General features: G+C 43.1%; 1 protein-coding gene across 1 annotated transcript in view; it reads left to right on the top strand.

Annotated features, from left to right (window-relative positions):
* The first annotated feature begins 1,930 nt into the window (after positions 1 to 1,930).
* SUCLG2 (succinate-CoA ligase GDP-forming subunit beta) overlaps positions 1,931 to 19,970 on the top strand; it is a 270,208-nt gene continuing 252,168 nt past the window's right edge. Inside the window, exon 1 of the mRNA XM_059161462.1 lies at positions 1,931 to 2,128. Within this exon, the coding sequence (XP_059017445.1) occupies positions 2,045 to 2,128 (84 nt within the window). The 5' untranslated portion in view covers positions 1,931 to 2,044. The remainder of the gene's footprint in view (positions 2,129 to 19,970) is intronic.

Raw genomic sequence — 19,970 nt, 5'->3', positions numbered from 1 at the left:
ACAGTTGCTTTGGTCTGATTAAGATCCATACAAGCATCATAAATTATGTCCTTAATTAGTTAAGCTTATGTTCTTAAATCTCTCTCAGTCTAGAACAGTCCTCCTTTACCTTTTCAAATGCCATTGATTTACACACGCAAAAACCGTATCTGTTGTCCTAAGACCAAATGTTCCACAGTTTGGGGTTGCCTCATTAGAGAGGCCTTCTATATTACTTCTTTATCTCCAATATTCCTATAAATGACCATAAACTCTATAGTCTTCATTAAATTCAAATACCTTTAGTGGCAAGAAAACATTGTAAGTGATGCCACGTGCTTCAAAGTGCATGCCAGTTGAAGACACATGCAGTGCAATGAATGGTAGCGTCCCCCAAAAGTTATGTCCACCTCCAAATGCCAGAGCTTGTGAATAGCACTTTATATGGCCAAAGAAGTGATTAATTGAAAGATCTGAAGAAGAACGTACCCTAGGTTACCTTATGTGTATACTTAAGCAGAGGAAGTTTGGGGATAGCCCCACAAATTCTAGTGAAGATGGAGCAGAGATTGGGGTGCTGTGGCCGCTAGCCCAGGAACCCCAGGGCAGCCTCCAGAAGCTGGAAGAGGCCTGGAATGAATTCTTCCCTTGGGTCCCCGGAGGGAGAAGAGCAGTGCTGGATTTCAGACTTCTAGCCTTGAGAATTCCGAGATGGTAAATTTTAGGGACGTAGGGATGGAACAGCCCGATGCCTTCATTGCCAAGTTCACCACAAACTTTGCTATGAATAGGTGCATTCACTAATGAGTGTGACCCGCATTAATTACTATTTAAGGGTAATGGAGTGGTGATTTCTGGACTCCTTCTCTCCTTCCTGCTTTATAAAGAGTTCTTTGCAGAGATGGACTTTTCATTAGCATTTTGGGTTCTTTGCTTATTTTAAAATGCAATTCATGCAGGAAACACTAAGGGTAGATATTTCATTCTCTCCTTTTATTTATTTATTTATTTTTGGATAGATTTTATTTACTTCCTTGAGAGAGAGAGAGAGAGAATGGGCAGAAGTGGGTAGAGGGGCAGAGGGAGCAGCAGACTTTCTGTTGAACAGGCAGCAGAACCCTGGACTTGAGCCCAGCACCCGGGGACCATGACCTGAGTGGAAGGCATAGGCTTAACTGACTGAGCCACCCAGGGGCCTCACATTCCTCCCTTTTCATTGCTATACTCCCAAGTAAGGAACTGTCCATGATAGCATTTTTTTTTTTTTTTTTAATTTTAAGTCTTTAATTTTAAAAGAACAGCTTTAGGTTCACAGCCGAATTCAGTGTAAGGTACAGAGATTTCCCTTAATACCACCACTCCCCTCCCCCCATACACTCACACTCAAAGGCCTAGCCTCTCTCACTGGTCATTACCCTCCACCAGAGTGGTGTACTTTGTTACAGTGGACACATCAACACATTGTCTATCATATTTGTACATTGACACATCATTATCATGGAAAGTCCTTAGTTTAAATTAAAATTCACTCTAGGTGTTGGATGTTCTATAGGTTTGCATGAATACATACTCAGATGTATTCACCATTAGGGCATCATAAAGAGCAGTTTCATTGCCCTAAAAATCCTGTGTTTTGCTTATTCGTGAGAGTCATTTAAATCCTTATTTGCATCATCGTCAATACCTATCTACTTTTCCCACTACACTCTAAACTTTGCGAGCGCAGAAAATCTGTGAACCTTCCTCACCGCCTACTCTGCGGGGCCTGCCCCAGGGAAGGAGCACCCCTGACGTGCTTTTCATCAAGTCTTAGGATCCCTAAGAAATCCCAGAGCCCCAAGAAGAATGCAGAGCCAGGGAAACCACTTCGCCTTTCTCTCTGATCACAAAGAGGGGCGGGGCCGGGCGCAGGGGGCCGGGCGCTGGGGCGCAGGGAGGGGGGGGCGCAAGGGGGGGCCCGGTGGGGGCCGGTCGGGCCCGCCCCTCTCCTCCCTCGCGCCTCCTCCCTCCCGACCTCCGCGGCCCGCGCGCACTGGGCTCCCCCGCGCCGGGTTTCCTGGTTAAGATGGCGTCCCCCGCAGCAGCGCAGGCCCGGAAACTTCTGCGAGACCTGATGCTTCGGCCCCCGCTGCTGGCGGCCAGGTCTCAGGTGAGCGCGCCCCGCGGCAGGAGCCCCGCCGCCCTCCTCGCCGCCGCCTCTTCCCTCCTGGCGGCGAGGGCGCGGCGGTGCGGGCGCTGCACCCCTGGAAGCGACGCGCGGAGCGGCGCCCGGGCGCACGGGGGACTCCCTAGTCCTCCCCTCGGGTGTGGCTCCGGGGTCCAGGGGAGGCGACGCTGAGTCCTCAGCAGGGCTGTCGTCGGTTTCCCGGGCTCACGTGGAGAGCGCCGGCACGGCACCTGGCGCCGAGTGGCCAGTCAAGAAGTTCCTTGGGCCGGGTTTTGGAGTCCTGAGGTTTTATTATCTGCTTTGTCAGTGGAGCTTTGGGAACGTCTTGACCCTTGAGCGCGTTTGTTAGGCCACGTGATGAATATTGCTAGAAAGGAACCTGGAATATTGCTAGAAAAGAGCCTGGTTGGTATTAGCAACTCACCTCCCTGAGGAACTTTCTACAGGGGGACTGCTTTGGCACACTTCGGGACGCTTGAGTTGGTGAAGTGCCGGGGTCAAGGAGAAAAGTGGGAGATGCGCTCCCTTCTTTCAAGGAGCCGTCCGCCCCGTCTCAAGCACGACATAGCATTGGCCCTGTCCACTTTCTTCTCCTTTATGGAGAATAGAAACCTAGGGGAGCCCGGTTGGATGCTGAATAGCTCGCTGCTGTTCGAGCTTGGCTTCCAGTGGATTTTACCTTCTCCAGAACGGTGAGAGTCGAAGTATTCAGAAGCCCTCTGGGGAGTTTTGAGTTGGTGATGACTTTGGAGAAATCACTCAACTGCTCAATTTCTGATTCTCTGTAAATAACCTCTTTCCCCTTTGAACGAAAGGGCAGTGTGGGGCTGAGCCACAGAGAGCAAGGTCCTTGTTCATTTTTCCATTTTTAATGTATGAGAGGCAAATTATCACTCATGCAAATTTAACCAGGATATGCATAGTATAGTTTTTAGAAAAAAAAAAAAAAGATAGCTACTAATGATTTTTTGAGTTACTCTAAGCTTTGGCTAATTATAACACATGCAAGGTTTTTTTTTTTTTTTTTTCCCAGCCTTCTCTTTTCATTTCCTGACTTCTCATTTCTCTGTTTTTGTTAATGTAAATTTAAAAGGTGCTAATACGTATTACTGTAATATCCTTAATAGGCACTTGACAGTATGGTGGGATAGCACAAGGAATGGCAGGTTTGTCTAATTAAAATCACTAATAACTACTGTAATAGAGTCAGGAGAATACCTCCAGGTGATCAAGTCCTATTCATTATTTAAGTGTTACAAAAAACAAGAACTGTGGCGCTAACTCTGAGTGTAGACTTGACTTGATGAGAAACATGGGGCCCAGGGCAGTGAAAACTCGAGCAAAGCAAGTAATTGTGCAGAGAAACTGAAGTGTTCAGCTGACGTGTGATTGGGCTTCCTGCCTAACCAAGAAATGAAAGCCTGAATACAGCACTCTAGGGAATCTGGTTGGGGATGGTTAGCTTTGGTTCCGTAAGAAGACTAGGTGAAAGGATCCATTACCTCACCCCATCTAGTAGCCTTGATTTACATTCCTTGCGGCCTATGTGTTATCCCGTAAATATATGGTTTCAAAGATGAGGATTTTTTTTGTTGTTGTTGTTTAAGTTGGGAACAGTAGATAGTGTCCAAGCCACTATCTTGCAAGCTGGACATTAGCAAGCATCTAGTCCGACCAACTCATTTCACTGGTGTAAAAAAATCAAGGCCTGAAGAAGTTTAATGACTTGTTCAAGGTTATTGTTTGTGGCAGAGTAGTTTAAGTTCCTATTACACCAGGCTGTTGCTTGGTGAGTATAGGCTTCCTCATGAAAGTGCATTATGTCAGTATTTAGTTTAGTCTGCATGCCAAATAGGAACTATATCACATCCAAGTTCTAGAACTACTGACACACGTTCATTATTTCTATTTAAACATTCTAGAATTGACAATAATAGCTGAGCATAATAGCTCATGACGTGTAAGGAACTTTTCAAATTCTTGGATAGTTCTTAGTATCTACTCCATCTGAATCTCCTTTGATGTTGTGCCTACCTATTCCCTTGACTGTGCAAACATTACAATGCACATGACCCCCACCCTTTTCCCCACAAAACCTAAAAATCCTAAGTGTCTAGAAATCTGTTGCCATTCTTGACTCAGACCTACTTTGTATTGGACCTTTGGGCAAGCTGTTGTGTGTACCGAGGTAAAAGGTCCTGTTTCTGCTTTAGAGAAGTAACTTTAACCACTCAGAAAGATACCCCTAGAATGATACTTGACTTACCACCTCCTATAGTTAAGTTTAACATTTGACACTTATTCCCAAGGTTTCATGTCATTGACATTTTCTGTTTCCTCTGCTCTTGGCTTCAGTGTTTTGACTTATGACTGATGTTATATTTTTAGAGGGCCCCTTTAGCCACTTATTTTACATACATTTTTTATTCAGTCTACACGGTAAACAGGATTCTTCTAGGTGCTGATATTTAGGGTTAGTGAATAAAGCAGGCAGAGTACATGACCACATCATAATTTATTTTCATAGGGGTGGGGAATTCCGGGTTTGACTTTTCATACACAAACAGTAAGATGATTTCTAGCCAGGGACAAAGGCAAAGAAGAGAATTAAATAGGATCATAGGATGGAGAATGACAAGCTTAGCCAAGAAGATGAAAGTGTTGATTAGATGGTCAAGGGAAACTCAGTTTGACAAAGTGGGGTTTTTAGCTTTGTTTTGGCCCAATTTTTTTATTGCAGTATAACGCATGTATTAAAAATGTACATATTATAAGTGAATAGCTTGATGGGTTCTCACAAATTGAACATGCCCAGGTCACTAGAACCAGATAAAAAAAAAAGCTCTTCATTTAGTAGTAACCCAGAGGGCCCCCTCATGTTCCTACTCGTCGCTACCTCCACCCTGGAAAGGATAACCAGTGCCCAGACTTACACCACCATTCCATGGTCTTGTTCCTTTTTGTACTTTCTGTAAATGGAATTGCACAATTTGGACTCACATTCTTAACATTATGTTTATGAGATCCTGGAGGTGACTTTTGACGTTTGAGCTGAGAATTTAGTAACGAAAATTAGCCAACCAGGTGAAACTCTGGGCAAGAGTGTATAGGGCAGAGAAGACAGCAAGTGCAAAGACCTTGAGGTGGGTGTGAGCTCAATATGTTCAAGTAGTTAAAGAAGGGAACATGGTAGTCCTAATAGGCATCTGAGGTAGGTAGGGGCCAGATCAGGTGGGGATTTGCAGTGTCTGATAAGGAACTTGAAAGAGCCTAGAGTGGTTAAGTGACTTGCCCAAATTATTTGGCTTGTAAAAAATAGTTGGTCTGAACCCCAGTCCTGGTTGCTGAAAACAAGGCATTTAATCACTGTACTGTGTACTTATTATTATAGACCTAGTCTGGCTTTGAAACTTTTGAAGAGAATGTTCTGTGAACTCAGCACCCCAGTCAAGATCTAACCCCTATTAGGGCTCTTTTCACAGATAAAGGACATGTTCCCATGTCCAAACTAGCCAGCTAGGAGAACAGGGTTTTGCGTTACATGGCAGGGTGATACAGCAAGGCACGGCCACGGTGGACACACGGACTGACACAGAGCCCATTGCGTAGGTCATGTCTTAGGGGAAATCTTGGTCGAGGGCCCAGAGTTTAAATAGCTCATGATAATTCTAAACCTGGTATTGTTGCCTCTTCTGTACATTTTCCCTCTCATAATGGCAGGGTGAAGTTCACAGAGCTGCCCTGTTGTGAGAGGAGCACAGACACTGTGGGAAACACTGTTATCAGGTCCGCACGTGTAGAATCATCGTGTGGTTGTCTGTGAAGCCCAGAGCTGCTGTCCGGGAACTGAGAGAGGAGCGCATAATGTTGGACGCGTCTGCTTAGACGCACACTCCTGCTGTTGTATACTTCAAAATGGATGGCTCCAGCTCAATTTTCTCCTCTTTCAGGAAGTAGGAGAAGAAAGATGGATGTGTGGCTTTTAGAAGTGAAGGCCTAAAGGTTCTGGGCAAGTCCTTATCAGCCAAATGAGGCTGTGGAGGCTGCGTTTGAAGTTGTGACTCACCTATATGTGCCTTCTTGCCTCAAAGAATAAGTATTTTTTTTTTAAAAGATGAAGTACAGCTGCAATTTCTGCTGTTAGAAAAGGAAATCTATCTTAGATAATTTAGAAGCTAAACTATTGACCTTCTGTGTGAGGAAGACCATTGAGTGTCCCAAATGGGTTTTATTTACTGTAAATGAAACTTACCTTTTACCGGCCAGTGATGGAGTGCACACACCCTGAGTAGTGAGAATTTTGCTGCCCCCGTATCCTAGCCCAGTTCTGTAGGCACAATGCCCAGAAAGTCCCTGAAATAATATCTCAGATCTTGGGGAGGAAGAGAGATTATGTAAGTAGCCTCAGATCATTTAGGCTTCAATTCTCTTTACTACTCAGTGTGGAATTGTCACTTGATTTATGGCTTTCTGTTACTCGATGGAAATGTTTTGCCTGGAGAACTTGAGACACTTGTACACATTTGAGCAAATGGTAAAATCAATATACTAATGAAATTTTGGGAAATAATACTCAAGTTAGTCTGGTGAAGAAGATGGAGATGGGGAGGGCATTCCCGGTGGAGGGGGCTGCATGCAAAGACAGAGGGCAGAGAGAAGGTGGGGAGATCAGAGGACTCATTGCCCCTAGCCTGGTTCCGAGAAGGGAAAGAAAGGCAGGTGAGAAACTGAAGCGGACGGCTGACGGTCATCTTTTAGGCAAATGAGGAAAGAGGATAGGCTGTAGAAAGCCTAGAACTCAGTGTGCATAGAACTCCATGACCAAAAAACTTGCCATTTAGTTCATTTTCTGAGTACTTAGGCTGTGCCCAGGGCTATTTAGTGTAAGCTCCCTGAGGTTGGAAACTATATTGATTTAGTTCTTCCCTGTAAATTCAGTGCTTAAGAGACTGCTGGACATATAGGTGCACCTCATTAATGAACACTGTGTGACTGAGTGAATGCAGAAAGGAGATGCAGGGGCCTGCCTTCAGGGGGCTTAGAGTTTGGTGGCAAAATTGGCATGTAAGCCAGTAATTATACCAGGGGTTGTAGCTGCAATAGAGCTGTGTTGCTGGTCTTCAAAGGCACTACTTCTTCCTGCATTGGGGCACCTGCTGTGCCCTCCCCTCTGACTCGCCATTCCCTCTGATCTCAGGCGGTGTTCCCTTCTTCCACTCGCCTCTCCAACTCAATGTTAAATCTTCAGACCAGACTTTCTCAGTGCCCACAGGTTATTTTATCTGATTCTCCCTCACCCTGGGGATTATTCTCTGCCCCTTTCTTGCTTTATTTAGCAGTTTATAACACTTTACCTGGCGGTTTACTCTGTGTGTGTGTTTGTGTATTTATTTATGGTCAGTCTTCCTTGTTCTCCTCCAAGGAAAGCTTGTAAGCTCTGTGAGGCCAGGGATTTTCTTACACACCCCAGTTTCCCTGGCTGGCCTGACTAGGTCTGCAATAAGATTTCATGGTCCCAGTGAGTGGGTGGGGTACTCAGAGAGTAGCCAGAGGCAGGTAAAGTAACAGAAGTGGAGTGATGATGCTGATCATTGAGTCAGGAGAGGAAGGAAGGGGATGTAGAAAGTCTGCTTGTGAGAGGGCTTTCATAATAGGACTGTTCATTCCATATGTGCCCGAGACCCAGGCGGAGTGATGGCGCCGCATTATTTCTTTAAGCCTTGCAACAACCTGCAGAGAGGGTTGTACTGTCTTCGTGATACCTGTAAGGGAACGGGTGTCCAGGGGTCACAGAGTCATCTGCTTAAAATCACAGTGCCCGGGAGTCACCGGTCTCATGCTGACAAGCCACTTAGGCTGTTGAAACATTAAGCTGTATTAAAGGGTCCTCTTGGGGCTAAACCGGCCGGTTGCACTGATGGCTTACGTTTCCTCATCTCTTTGCCCTGAGTGGCAGGCACCTTTGGTCCTTTGGACTCATGTTGACTCAGGTGTACTAATCAGTGCTGCACGGTTGTCCTTTCCAGGCTCTTACCTGACTCTGTCCTCCCCTGCTTTAGAGTCTGGGAAACAGACTAACAGAGGAGGAAAGACTATGAATTTGGCATTCAGGTAGAACTAAGTTGAAATCCTGGGTCTGCCAGGTTCTTGCTTTGCAAGTTATTGAACCTGGCTGAACCTCTATTTATTGTTCTCTGAAAAGGAATAATTTGCATAGATGGTTACAAAGAGTACATTTGACATTATAATGATATAGTTGGCTCACAATGATTAATTCTTTTGCAATGAATTTGAAGCTAAATTTACTTTCATTTTTCTTAAGCTTTATTAAGCCAGAAACATTTTCCTTTCTCAGATCTGATAAACATGTATTGTTTGCTGCCATCTCAGGGTTAGGCACCAGCTTGGTGTTTCCATATGTTTTATTTCACTTAATCCTTGCAACAACCATATGAGAGAGCAGTGATTATTTTTCCATTTGCATCTGGGGAACTTGAGGCTCAGAGAATCCAAGGCCTGCCTCCTGGGCTCCAGCTGTTCATTACTGCACAGATGGCATGAAGTGAAGTTCTGTAGAGGCCCAAGGTAGCAACGGGGAAGGTCACATGGGGAGCTCGGTTGCACCCCTTGGATGTGGCTCGTTCTAGAAATGTTTGCACATGTTGGTGTTGACTTAGTAGTAATGGCTTCTAGACCTCATATGCATCAAAAGTTTGGGGTGGGAGGCCACTTAAAGAATAGACCATAGTCAAAACATGTACCAAAGGGATAGACAGATGCGTGCTTCGCTGTCTGCCCAACTACAAAGCACTACCTGGAGGGTTTCAGGAGTGCTGGAGCATCTGTGAAATGGCATTGCCCTTGCAGGTGGGCTTTGGGGAATGCTAATGGAGGATGAACTGGTGTTCTGAGTTCAGACTTTGATCAGCTTTTACCTCTTTCTGGAAATGGTTAAAAAAAAAACACTACAGCACCAATCATGAAGGCATACATGCCTCATGTTTAACTCTGAGATTTATTTTTATTTTAAAATTGGAGTGATTTGATGTCATATATCAGTTGTTCCTGGAGACCTGGCAAAGCGTTAGGAATGGGTCTCTGTAAGTGCGGGACCCAAGTGAGGGTGGGATGTGGGTCTGGAATCTCTTTTCCCACCACTTTGTACTTCTTGTGCTTGATCCATTTCCATATGGGACTGTCTGAGTCCCAGAGTTTTGACTCGTGGGCACTGAGGAATTTCAGGAGGGATTTTGAGCTGTCTTGTGGATTTTGAAGTGGGGGACATAAGCAGGGGCATGCACCATTCTGCTGGTCCTGGTGGGTCTGGTAGTGGAGTTGAGGTTTATTCTTGAGGGCAGTGGGGAGTCACTGAAGAGTTAGATAGTGAGGCGATGGGGCAGTTTTATGCGTTAGCATACCCTTTCTGCCTAGAGGATGAAGAGGGTTAGAGGAATCCAAACAAGATGATTATTTGGGGGACTGTTGAGCTGATTCAGTGGCAGTAATGATTATGTCAGGAGACTGGCTAAATCAGGACTGGGATCAGACTGCCTCCGTCTAAGTCTTGCCTTTAACACTGATGATTTTTGTGATCTGTAACAATAATAAATTTTTTTAAAGATTTTTATCTATATATTTTAGAGAGAAAGAGAGTGTGTGTACATGTGCAAACAGAGGGAGGGACAGAGGGAGAGGGACAGAGAGAGAATCTCAGGCAGGTTCCGAGCTGAGTGTAGAACCTGACATGGGTCTTGATCCCACAACCCTGAGACCATGACCTGAGCCCAAAGAAGGAGCTGGATGCTTAACTGACTGCACCATTCAAGTGCCTCCGTGATTACATATTTTAAGATTAGCTTTTTCTCATTTCAGACTTTTTTTGCACACTTGTGATTGACAGGTTTCTTTCTTTCTTTTTTTTTTTTTTTTCTCCTGTGATACATAAAATGGGAGAAGACAGAGGCTTGAACCAAAATTAGGGTGACTGCATAATTTATAGTTTATTGCCAAATTGGGATACCTTGAGAGTGAATGTGAGCACTGTGAGTAACTATACTAGGGCAGCAGGTATAACAGAAACCAAGACTGTCTCTGGAAAACTCTTAACTGAATTGGACTGAATGTTGGTAATGGGGGTAGAAGAGGAAGATGGGCATTATTAAAGCAGTAGACTGGACAGGGGCCACCGTTTCCATGCTGGGTCCCCATTACTGGCTTTTCTTTATCCTGTGCTGGAAAGCACCACGGTGTTAAAGGCTGTTTACCATCCCTGAGTGGAGAGGGTAAGCGGAACCACTCTAGTTAAAAAATATCTTGCTTATCTTTGCTCCTAGAACCATGTACTTTGTCCCTGTGCCCAAGTGTTCTCTGAACTCTTTGTTATGGCCCCGGGAAAGGAACATGTGAATAAAAGAAGAGAACTCAAAAACCCCTAAATCTGCCTCCCTTACCAAACACAGGTTTCTAAGACTGAGTGCCTTGAGAGTGACACATTTCCTGAGCCCCAAGCCCCAGGCCTTTTCTGATGTTAATGACATCATGGTCTTGTTGAAATGGTGCAGTATGGCTTAGTTATTTCCTTCTCGCTCTCTGGCTTGTGTGAGCGGTTCTGTTGCATCTTGAGTCTGCTTTAGTTAAAGAGACCCGCTTGGACGTATCTCCAGGAAAATAAAAGGTTTATTGAAAGAGAAATGGACTAGAACTCAAGACCAGTCTTCCTTGGTGTTGGCTCTTCCGTGCCTTTTCCACTCATCGTGGTTACATCTCTTTATAACTTCCACCTGCACGGTTTTTTTTTTTTAGAATTTTATTTAAATTCAGTTAATATATAATATATTATTGGTTTCAGAGGTCGACTTCAGTGATTCATCACTTGCCTGTAACACCCAGTGCTCATCACATCATGTGTCCTCCTTAATGCCCATCCCCCAGTTACCCCATCCCCACACTCACACCATCTCCCCTCCAGTAACCCTCTATTTGTTTCCTATAGTTAAGAGACTCTTATGGTTTGTCTCCCTCTCTGAATTTGTCTAATTTTATTTTTCCCTCCCTACCCCTATGATCCTCTGTTTTGTTTCTTAAATTCCCCATGAGTGAGATCATATGATAATTGCCTTTCTCTGGTTGACTTATTTCACTTAGCATAATAACCTTAAGTTCCATCCATGTTGTTGCAAATGGTAAGATTTCATTTTTTTGTGGCTGAATAATATTCCATTACACACACACACACACCCCACATCTTCTTTATCCATTCATCTGTCTATGGACATCTGGGCTCTTTCCATATTTGGGCTATTTTGAACCCTGCTGCTATAAACATTCGGGTACCTGTACTTGATTTAGATTGTTCATTCCCATGCCTACTATAGCCCCATATCTCCCAAACATCATCCAGCTTATGTCTCCCAAGATGTTATACTTCTAATAAGAAAATCTTATTTGTCTAGCTCATCCTTTTGTATTCAGATTTAGATCACTGACCAGCTGAAAGAATGACTATTTTGTATAAGGTGTCTTCCTCCATCCTACAGCACATGGCTGAGGTGGGGAGGTCTTAGGAACAGCACCATGGCTGCCCCAAGTTGCAGAGCTCAGAGTGCAGTGTGGATGGGGAGGCCTGATCTCTAGAGCATCACGTTATTTTCCACCCTTCATGATCTGCTGCTAACCCATCTTGTTTTCTCCAAGATCACATGTTCACGGTTGCTTTTTTCCCTTTTTCACATTTCCAACTTTCTGAAGATTTTCTTACTATTCACCTTTTTGATTTGTATTGGACTACTTTACCAGACTTGAAGGTGGTGGCAGTGGGACTTGTTTTAGACTGTTTTCTTATGATTAAAATGAGAAGTATTTCTCAGGAAGAAACTATTAAATGGGAAAATGGGGTATCATGAGAAGTCAGTTCATTTATCCAAAATAGCCAAACAAAATAGCCAAACAGTTTCTAAGATATCTGTAGACAGTGGGCTTCATACAGGCCCAGAACACTTCCTCAGCTTTGCTTGAAGCAATATTGTGAGTTGAAGTACTCAACTTATCTTGGTTTATCTCCACTTCATGCTTCCCAAAGAGGATTTGTTTGGGTCTCTTTGCCACCACTCAGTAATGAGCTTCTTATTGGGCAGGCTTCCTTTAAGCTGCCTGCACAGGCTACTGGTTCCCATATCAGTCCCTGGTGCAGTCAGCTGGAACTCAGGGGGCAGGGTTCATTTCATTCAGACCCATGGTCTTGTGAAAATTATTTCCATATTTTATTTGTAAGACACACGTTTCTTTACCCGCATTTCAACGTCTCTGAATTCCAAATATATTTTATACTTGTGTCATAGATTGATTTGCACGTTTTTCCCAGTGGTACATCAAAGTGGTGCAAAAAATTGTTGGTGGTTAAATTTGATGAAATTACCCTGTGCCTGAGTTTCCTCAACTGCAAAATGGGGAGAGTTACCATACTCACCTCCTACAGTCGCACTGAGCATTAACTGAGCTCATGCACACCATCTTAGCACTGTGCCTTAAATTATCAGTAAATATTAGTGATTGATGTTGGGATTATGATTGCAAACCAGAATCAGAAAGGCTCTATTTTCTTAGATCTTTCCCTACCATTCCTCTAAATCCCCTTAGTGCCTCAGTTTGCAAGGAAGATGAGCAGTGGCAGCCCAGAGAATCAGAAGAGTCAAGGTAGGCAATGATATGAAAGGAGAGAGAGGCTCCTTGTGGTGCCTTGTGTGTGCTCAGGAATAGAGGAATAAAATAAACTCTTGGGTAAAGGACTTTCTTGGCCTTACCACCGATTGCGAGATTTTTAGCTTTATCAGAAAATACTACTTTTTACCAGATCAATGGGGATCTCTTCACATTTGTATAATGAAACTCTGGTATCTTTTGCTTATTGCCCTCATCTTCTGATTCTGCTCTCCTAATTGCTATCAAGATGCTAGAGTTAAAACTGCCTGGACTTTGAAGGACTTATTTGGGTTATCTTACCTTTGAAAAGGGGAGGAAAACCACTCTCGTTCCAGCCTTAGGGCTTACGTAGGCCTTAAGTAATATAAAGAAAGCTGAAAGTTATTAATTATTATTATTATTTTTAAAGATTTTATTTATTTGTTTGACAGATAGAGATCACAAGGAGGCAGAGAGGCAGGCAGAGAGAGAGGAGGAAGAAGGCTCCCTGCTGAGCAGAGAGCCTGATGCAGGGCTTGATCCCAGGACCCTGGGACCACGACCTGAGCCAAAGGTGGAGGCTTAACCCACTGAGCCACCCAGGCGCCCCATTAATTATTTTTGATTAAGGAGATAAACTATTAATAGGGAGTGTTTCTTTGTTATGATTCACAACTCTTTTTAAAGCGATGTATCATTGAACGTAAAAACCAACAATGCAGGGAAAAGAAGAATGAATTTTTCAGTTGTTAACATTTTAACAATTAGCATGAAAAAATAAATGTGCTATTTGGCTAATTAGGAAAGCTAGATAAATTTGAGATAGTGAAGTTATAAACTCGTTACCCTCACTACTTTAAAAATGATGAAGAAAGGTTGAATAACTTAAGTGTTGAGTAGTCTCCTTTGAAATGGAAGCAGAAGTCTTATGATTGGTCATTTGGGGAGGCCGAGACTTAGGGTATAGATTCTGACACCAATTCAGATGGGTTTTCTAACACCACCAAGTGATTCTCCAGCATCAGTTAGGTGTCCTATAATTCATCTCCATTCTGACATTGTTTACCGGAGATAACCTCAGATCCCACATGTTAAGGACTTAGTCCTAAAACTGCTGGCTCCTGGCCCCCTCCGCCAATCTCAAGTCCAGATTGTCTCCTGTGCTTCTGACGAACCATAGATTAGAGGTTCCCTTGGTTCCCCCCACCTCAGGTTCCATCAGTTTCCTAGAGCAGTTTATAGAATTTAGAGAAACACTTTACTTACTAGATTACTACTGGTTTATTACAGGCTATAACTCAAGAACAGCCAGGTGGAAGAGATGACTAGGGCAAGGTATGTGAGTAGAGTTGAACAGCTTCCATGCACTGAATGCACCACTGTCCCCAAAACTCCATGTGTTCACCAACTGCAAAGCTCTCAGAAGCCCATAGGTCAGCCATTTTTCTGGAGACCTTATACCTAGGCGTGATTGATTAAATCTCTGACCACTGGTGATTGAACTTGGTCTCCAGACCCTCCCACCTCCCCTAAGAGGGATGGGACTGAAAGCTCTAACCGTCTGATCACTTGCTTGGTTCCCCTAGCAACCAGCGCCCATCCTCAGGTGGGGTCCAAAAGTCACCTTGTGCACATAACAAGAAGACACCTTTATCGCTCTCATCACTTAGGACCAGGATTTTTAGGAGCTCCACACCAGGACCATGGATGAAGTCCAAATACGCATTTCTTACTATGAATCACGATATCACAGGTACTTTTAGGATTGGAATACCAGATCCAAAACTCCTAGCAGGGCATATTGTGAATTTAATGGATGCTTTCTTTTTTGTCTGGTAAAGGTTTATGGTGAGGCTTTTATGAGTCATATAAAATTGATTTTATAACTATATTTTATATAAAATATAATTTTAATGTGAGGGAAAACACACATAGAGTTAAAGCTTCAGATAGAGATGAAAGAAAATTATTAAGTTTCCTTTTCCATTAAAGGGCCACGTGTGAGTATGACATTTCATTTATCTTAATATTGACAGTATATCAATAATGTTATGTTTACTGCAATCCACAAGTTCCAGTATTTCTTTCTTAAAGATATTTTGTTCTCTGCTACAGGGTGAATCTATTTCCCCACACATACTTCAAAGGCTTTTTTAATAGGTCAGCAAAGAATCCCTTTACTGGAACTTTGAAGTTCTAAATAAGCAATATTGTTGTAATTTAAGTAAAATTAATTATGAATGCAAAGCAGTGTTTTTGTGATTGAATTTAGGATGTTAAGGGAAGTAGCAAAGGAACTGCATTTTCGATTCAAAATTTGACCCTGCAAATGCCTTTTATGTCTCTGAAACCTTGGTTTTGCTTACCAAGTTTCTAAAGGTTCTAAAAATACAAATGTGTATATATATATATATATATATATATATATATATATATATATTTAAAGATTTTATTTATTTATTTGACAGAGAGAAATCACAAGTAGACAGAGAGGCAGGCAGAGAGAGAGAGAGGGAAGCAGGCTCCCTGCCAAGCAGAGAGCCCGATGCGGGACTCGATCCCAGGACCCTGAGATCATGACCTGAGCCGAAGGCAGCGGCTTAACCCACTGAGCCACCCAGGCGCCCCAAATGTGTATATATTTTTAAAAATTTTTATTATTTACTTTGTTATTGTGGTAGAATATGCACAACATAAAATTGCCATTTTACCCATTTTGAAGTGTGTGTCTTTTTGGCCTTAAGTGCATTCACCTCAAGTAAGTGCTGTGCAGCCATTGCCACGATCTAGCTCCAAGAACTTTTCCATCTTCCCTAACTGGAATTTGGTACCCATTACATACTAGCTCCCCCTTTCCCTCCTCACCAGCCCTCTGCAAACTACCATTCTTTCTGTGTCTGGAATTTCACCACTCTAGGGACCTCATGTAAGAGAAATCACACCACGTTTGTCCTTTGTGACTGGCTTAGTTCATTTAGCATACTGCCCTTAAATCTCATCCATGCAATAGCAAGTGCCAGAATTTCCTTCCTTTTTAAGGCTGGATTATATTCAACTGTATGTATAAACATATGTAACATTTTGTTGCTCCATTCATTCATCCGTGGACACTTACGTTGCTTTCACCTTCTGGCTATTGTGAATAATGCTATTGTGAGCTGCTATATTTTATGTTAATGCTCTTCAAAGTAGAAATGTTGTCTGGTGTATAGTTTGAGCTACATTTCCTGTTTCCCATGTCTGGTTAAAATGTTTAAGAAATACCTTTACTGTTAATATTCTACTAAATATTCATATTCTTTTATTCTTCCAGTGAGTATTTGTTAAATGCGTAATAGGCACACTTATTAGGCACTGGAGAATGGTGGGTTGGTAGGAAGCTTGGGCTTATGAGGTTGCTGCTGCCTTTAAGGAACGTATATAGGCCAGTGCAGTGGAGACCACTGAGAAATGGGCAGTTTAGGGACAGGTGCGTGGTGCTTTTGAGAGCTCCGCAGGGTTCTCTGGAATGTAGCTGTAGTGTTCCTCTGGAACTCACCTACACAGGGGCTGTTGATTGTGTTTGTTCGGATAACCTGAAGTTGAGTACATGCCAGAATAGACTCCAGACATTTCCCAAGCACATCTCTTGCATGAGTCTGGTGTCGTGCCTTGAGCAGGATTGTCTCATTGAGTTCTTACAGTGACCCTGGGAAGTAGGTGTTCTTATTGCCCTCACCAAGCCTATTTTAAAAAAGCAGACTGGTTCAGAGACTTTATACACAGAGCTCTTGTCACAGCTGTTGCTCCACACAACTCCTTGGGTTGCCACTCAAGATTTTTCTGTTCATTCGTGCCTGTCACGGGTTGGATGGTGTCCCTTCCAAAAACAAATTTCTCCTTTCACAGCTTAAGCCTCTGTACCTCAGAATGGGATCTTATTTCCAGATAGAATCTTTATAGAGATTATCAAGTTAACTGAAGTTGCTGTGGTGGGCCCCAATCCAGTAAGACTGGTGTCCTTATAAAAAGGGGAAATTGCGATTCAGAAATGCTGATAGGGAGAACGCTTATCTGAACATGAAGAGATCATGGTGATGCTTCTACGAGCCATGGAACACCAAGGGAGGCCAAAAAAGCACCAGAAGCGAGGGGAGAGGCATGGAACAGGTTCTCCCTCACAGCCTCAGAAGGAGCCAGCCCTGATGATGTCTTGTTCTCAGAATGTTGAGACAAAACATTTCTTTTAAGATCTACTGTTTGTGGTGCTTTGTTCTGACAGCCAGAGGAAGTAAATATAATGCCTTTTGGTGTTGTGTGGTGTGCAAGTTTCTTGACTCACCTTGAGCTTTTCCACCTGGACCCTTTTGGCATCTCTGAGCTTTCCTAGAGATGCACATCTTTTATAGCTCCTTGGAAAGCCAGCTCATGGACCATGAGTACAAGTTGTCTTTCTTTATGCTTCATATGCTTGTTTTTGAATCAAACCTTGTTTCCCACTACATTATTCACCAGTGCTCGTTTGAGAAGCTCTGACCATTTCTGAAAGTGAGATCAATTTAAAGCAAGAAGAGTTGCAATTGAGAGAAGGATATTCCAGGGAATAGAGAGTAAGCTCTGATACCACCTCCTAAATAGGAATTCTAGAAGCATTTTGAACTGCAGCAAGAAATTGAAATAAATACAGAGCCTTACTTAGATGTGTCAATTCTGGTATTTTTCATGTAGCTTAAGTGGAAAACAAACCTCATTATTTTTTGGTCTCACCCTGCTCTTAACCATTCTCTATTCAGACAGCTCATCCAAGGTTAAACAAAAAAATTGCATTTTAAAACTTAGGTACAGGCCTTTTAAAAAACAGTTACATAACTTAATCCAGCTGATTTTGTAATCAGAAGCATAACACCAGGCACTGTTTTTCTTCAGTCCTATAAAGTTGAAATTTAAGAATAATCAGCATGCAATCAAAAGCTGATTATAAGTGAACAATAATGAACATAAAACTGAAATCAATTCTGAGGGTTATAATGAAAGAAAAAAAGGAGTAATAGCAGTAGTTGAAAAAGGAAAGTAATAAAAAGAGGTTATGCTAAGAGGCAAATAGTGGATGAAAATCAGTCAGCAGCAATGTTCCCTGGAATTCTCAGAGACTTTGGGGGAGAATAGGAGAAACGGAGATTATAAGAGAGTAAAAATGTATTTACTTGTATAGACTTACTGCCACAGAAGAAGTCATCTAGGAAAAGTCCTCGTGAGTTCTAGGAATGAATCACATCTGGTTCTAGATGCTGGCAGGTGGCCTGGAAAGAAAGGGTTCATTTGTATCCGATCCTAGCCCACTGATCAACGTGTGGCTTCAGGTAAGATACTCAGCTTCTTTGAGATTCAGCTTGCTCCTTAAACAGTTTAACATTTACCGTACCTTGGCTACGTACCAGGAATTACGCCACGTGCTGGGTGCATACACAACATGGCTACTAAAGCAATGTGTCCCAGAGTGCAGAGAGCATCCCATTGGCACTGGCAAGGCTAGGTGATACAGGGAGGCAGCATCAGATATCAGCGAATCACCGAGTGAGGAAGTGACTCTTATATACATATATTTTTATCCCCAGGTGACTCTTAAATATCTTCAAATTGTTCCGATTTCATCAGGGAGAATTTTCGGTCCAGTGCCAGTGTGCTTTTAAGATCTTCAGCTCAGGAATTTTTTCCTGCACTAGCCAGAGCTGAATCCCTTTTCTTTTTAGACTGTATTGGTATTACCTTCTACCCAGGCAAACAACATAGGTAGTTGTTTAAAATAAAGATCCTTAATAAGCTATGTGGTTGGTTAACCACATAAAGCAATTGTATTTTGCGGGTATAGCAGGAATTGTGTGTAAGCAGTTGTCATTTGGAAATCTTTGGACTAGAGTCGCCTTTAAATTTCTCTCAGTTTGTGTTTCCTGGTAGGAGACAGTGAAAGAAGGATTCATGTGAAAGTGATTTTTGGCGGGGAGGTATTTCCAGGAGAGTCTGAAAGGGGATCAGGGAAGTTGAACCAGTAGGAGAAGCAGGATAAGGAGGGTGTGCTATTCAGCTGAGACTCAAGGAGGGCAAGTTTGCTTTTATTCGACAGGGCAGACTGGACGTGGTATATGCACGTGGCACCCTAGAGCTTCCCCAGTAGGGGCAAGGGAGTTGGGGTATTTATACATCCTTATCTCTTCCATCAGGTTATAAATTCCCAGGCACTTGTGGTTCTTCGTACTCAAGGGGAAGTTGGCATCAGCACCCCAAGACAAAGGGCCACATGAGCTGGCTGCTGGGGGTGGGAGACACAGGAACCATGTGGAGGGATCTGAGGTCCTGTGGGTGGAGCAGGTCTGTTGCACCTGCAACAACCTGCTGCAGGTCTGTCGCAAGTGACAGGTAAGCCACTTGTGAGCCTTGTGCATTGGAGATTTAGTTTAATCCTTCGTGTCTTCGTTCCCTCATCTAGGTTTTAGAATAGCAGTAGGAGGGACACCTGGGTGGCTAAGTGGGTTAAGCCTCTGCCTTCAGCTTGGGTCATGATCTCAGCGTCCTGGGATGGAGTCCGACATCGGGCTCTCTGCTCAGCAGGGGGCCTGCTTCCCCCTCCGTCTCTGCCTGCCTCTCTGCCTACTTGTGATCTCTGTCTGTCGAATAAATAAATAAAATCTTAAGAAAAGAACATAGATTTAGAATAGCAGTAGGAAAACTTTCAAATTCTCTGAAATTCTAGAATGTGAGAATGGTTAGGCCTCTTTGACGTCATCTCTTACATGATAAAGCAGCTGAATGCAGAGAATTTAAACGTGGAAAACCATTTGTGCCGCCTGGGTCATAGCAGGAACTTGAACCCCGATCTTCCGACTCCCATTCCAGGACATTTACAGTTTCAAATTCAGGTGACATAAATGTGTTTGGGTCTTTAGATATGTTTTGTTTTTGATGTAAACTCAGTGGTTTGTCTCTTCATGGCCTCGCTTGGCTTTTAAGCTTTTCTTAGTTAGGGACCATTTGAGATTCTGCAAAGAGATATTGAACATTTGGTTTAATATTCCCATGGACTTTGGCCTAATAAGTCCTAGCTGAGCTTTTCTATCTATCTGTATTAGAAAGATATTTCTCTCAAAACTTGGTATTTTGGTGAAATGAGTTT

Source organism: Mustela lutreola, chromosome 2 (assembly GCF_030435805.1).
Source record: "Mustela lutreola isolate mMusLut2 chromosome 2, mMusLut2.pri, whole genome shotgun sequence".
NCBI classification, from domain to species: Eukaryota; Metazoa; Chordata; class Mammalia; order Carnivora; family Mustelidae; genus Mustela; species Mustela lutreola.
Note: the sequence above shows the minus strand (reverse complement) of the source record. Positions and strands in the feature narration are given on the sequence as shown.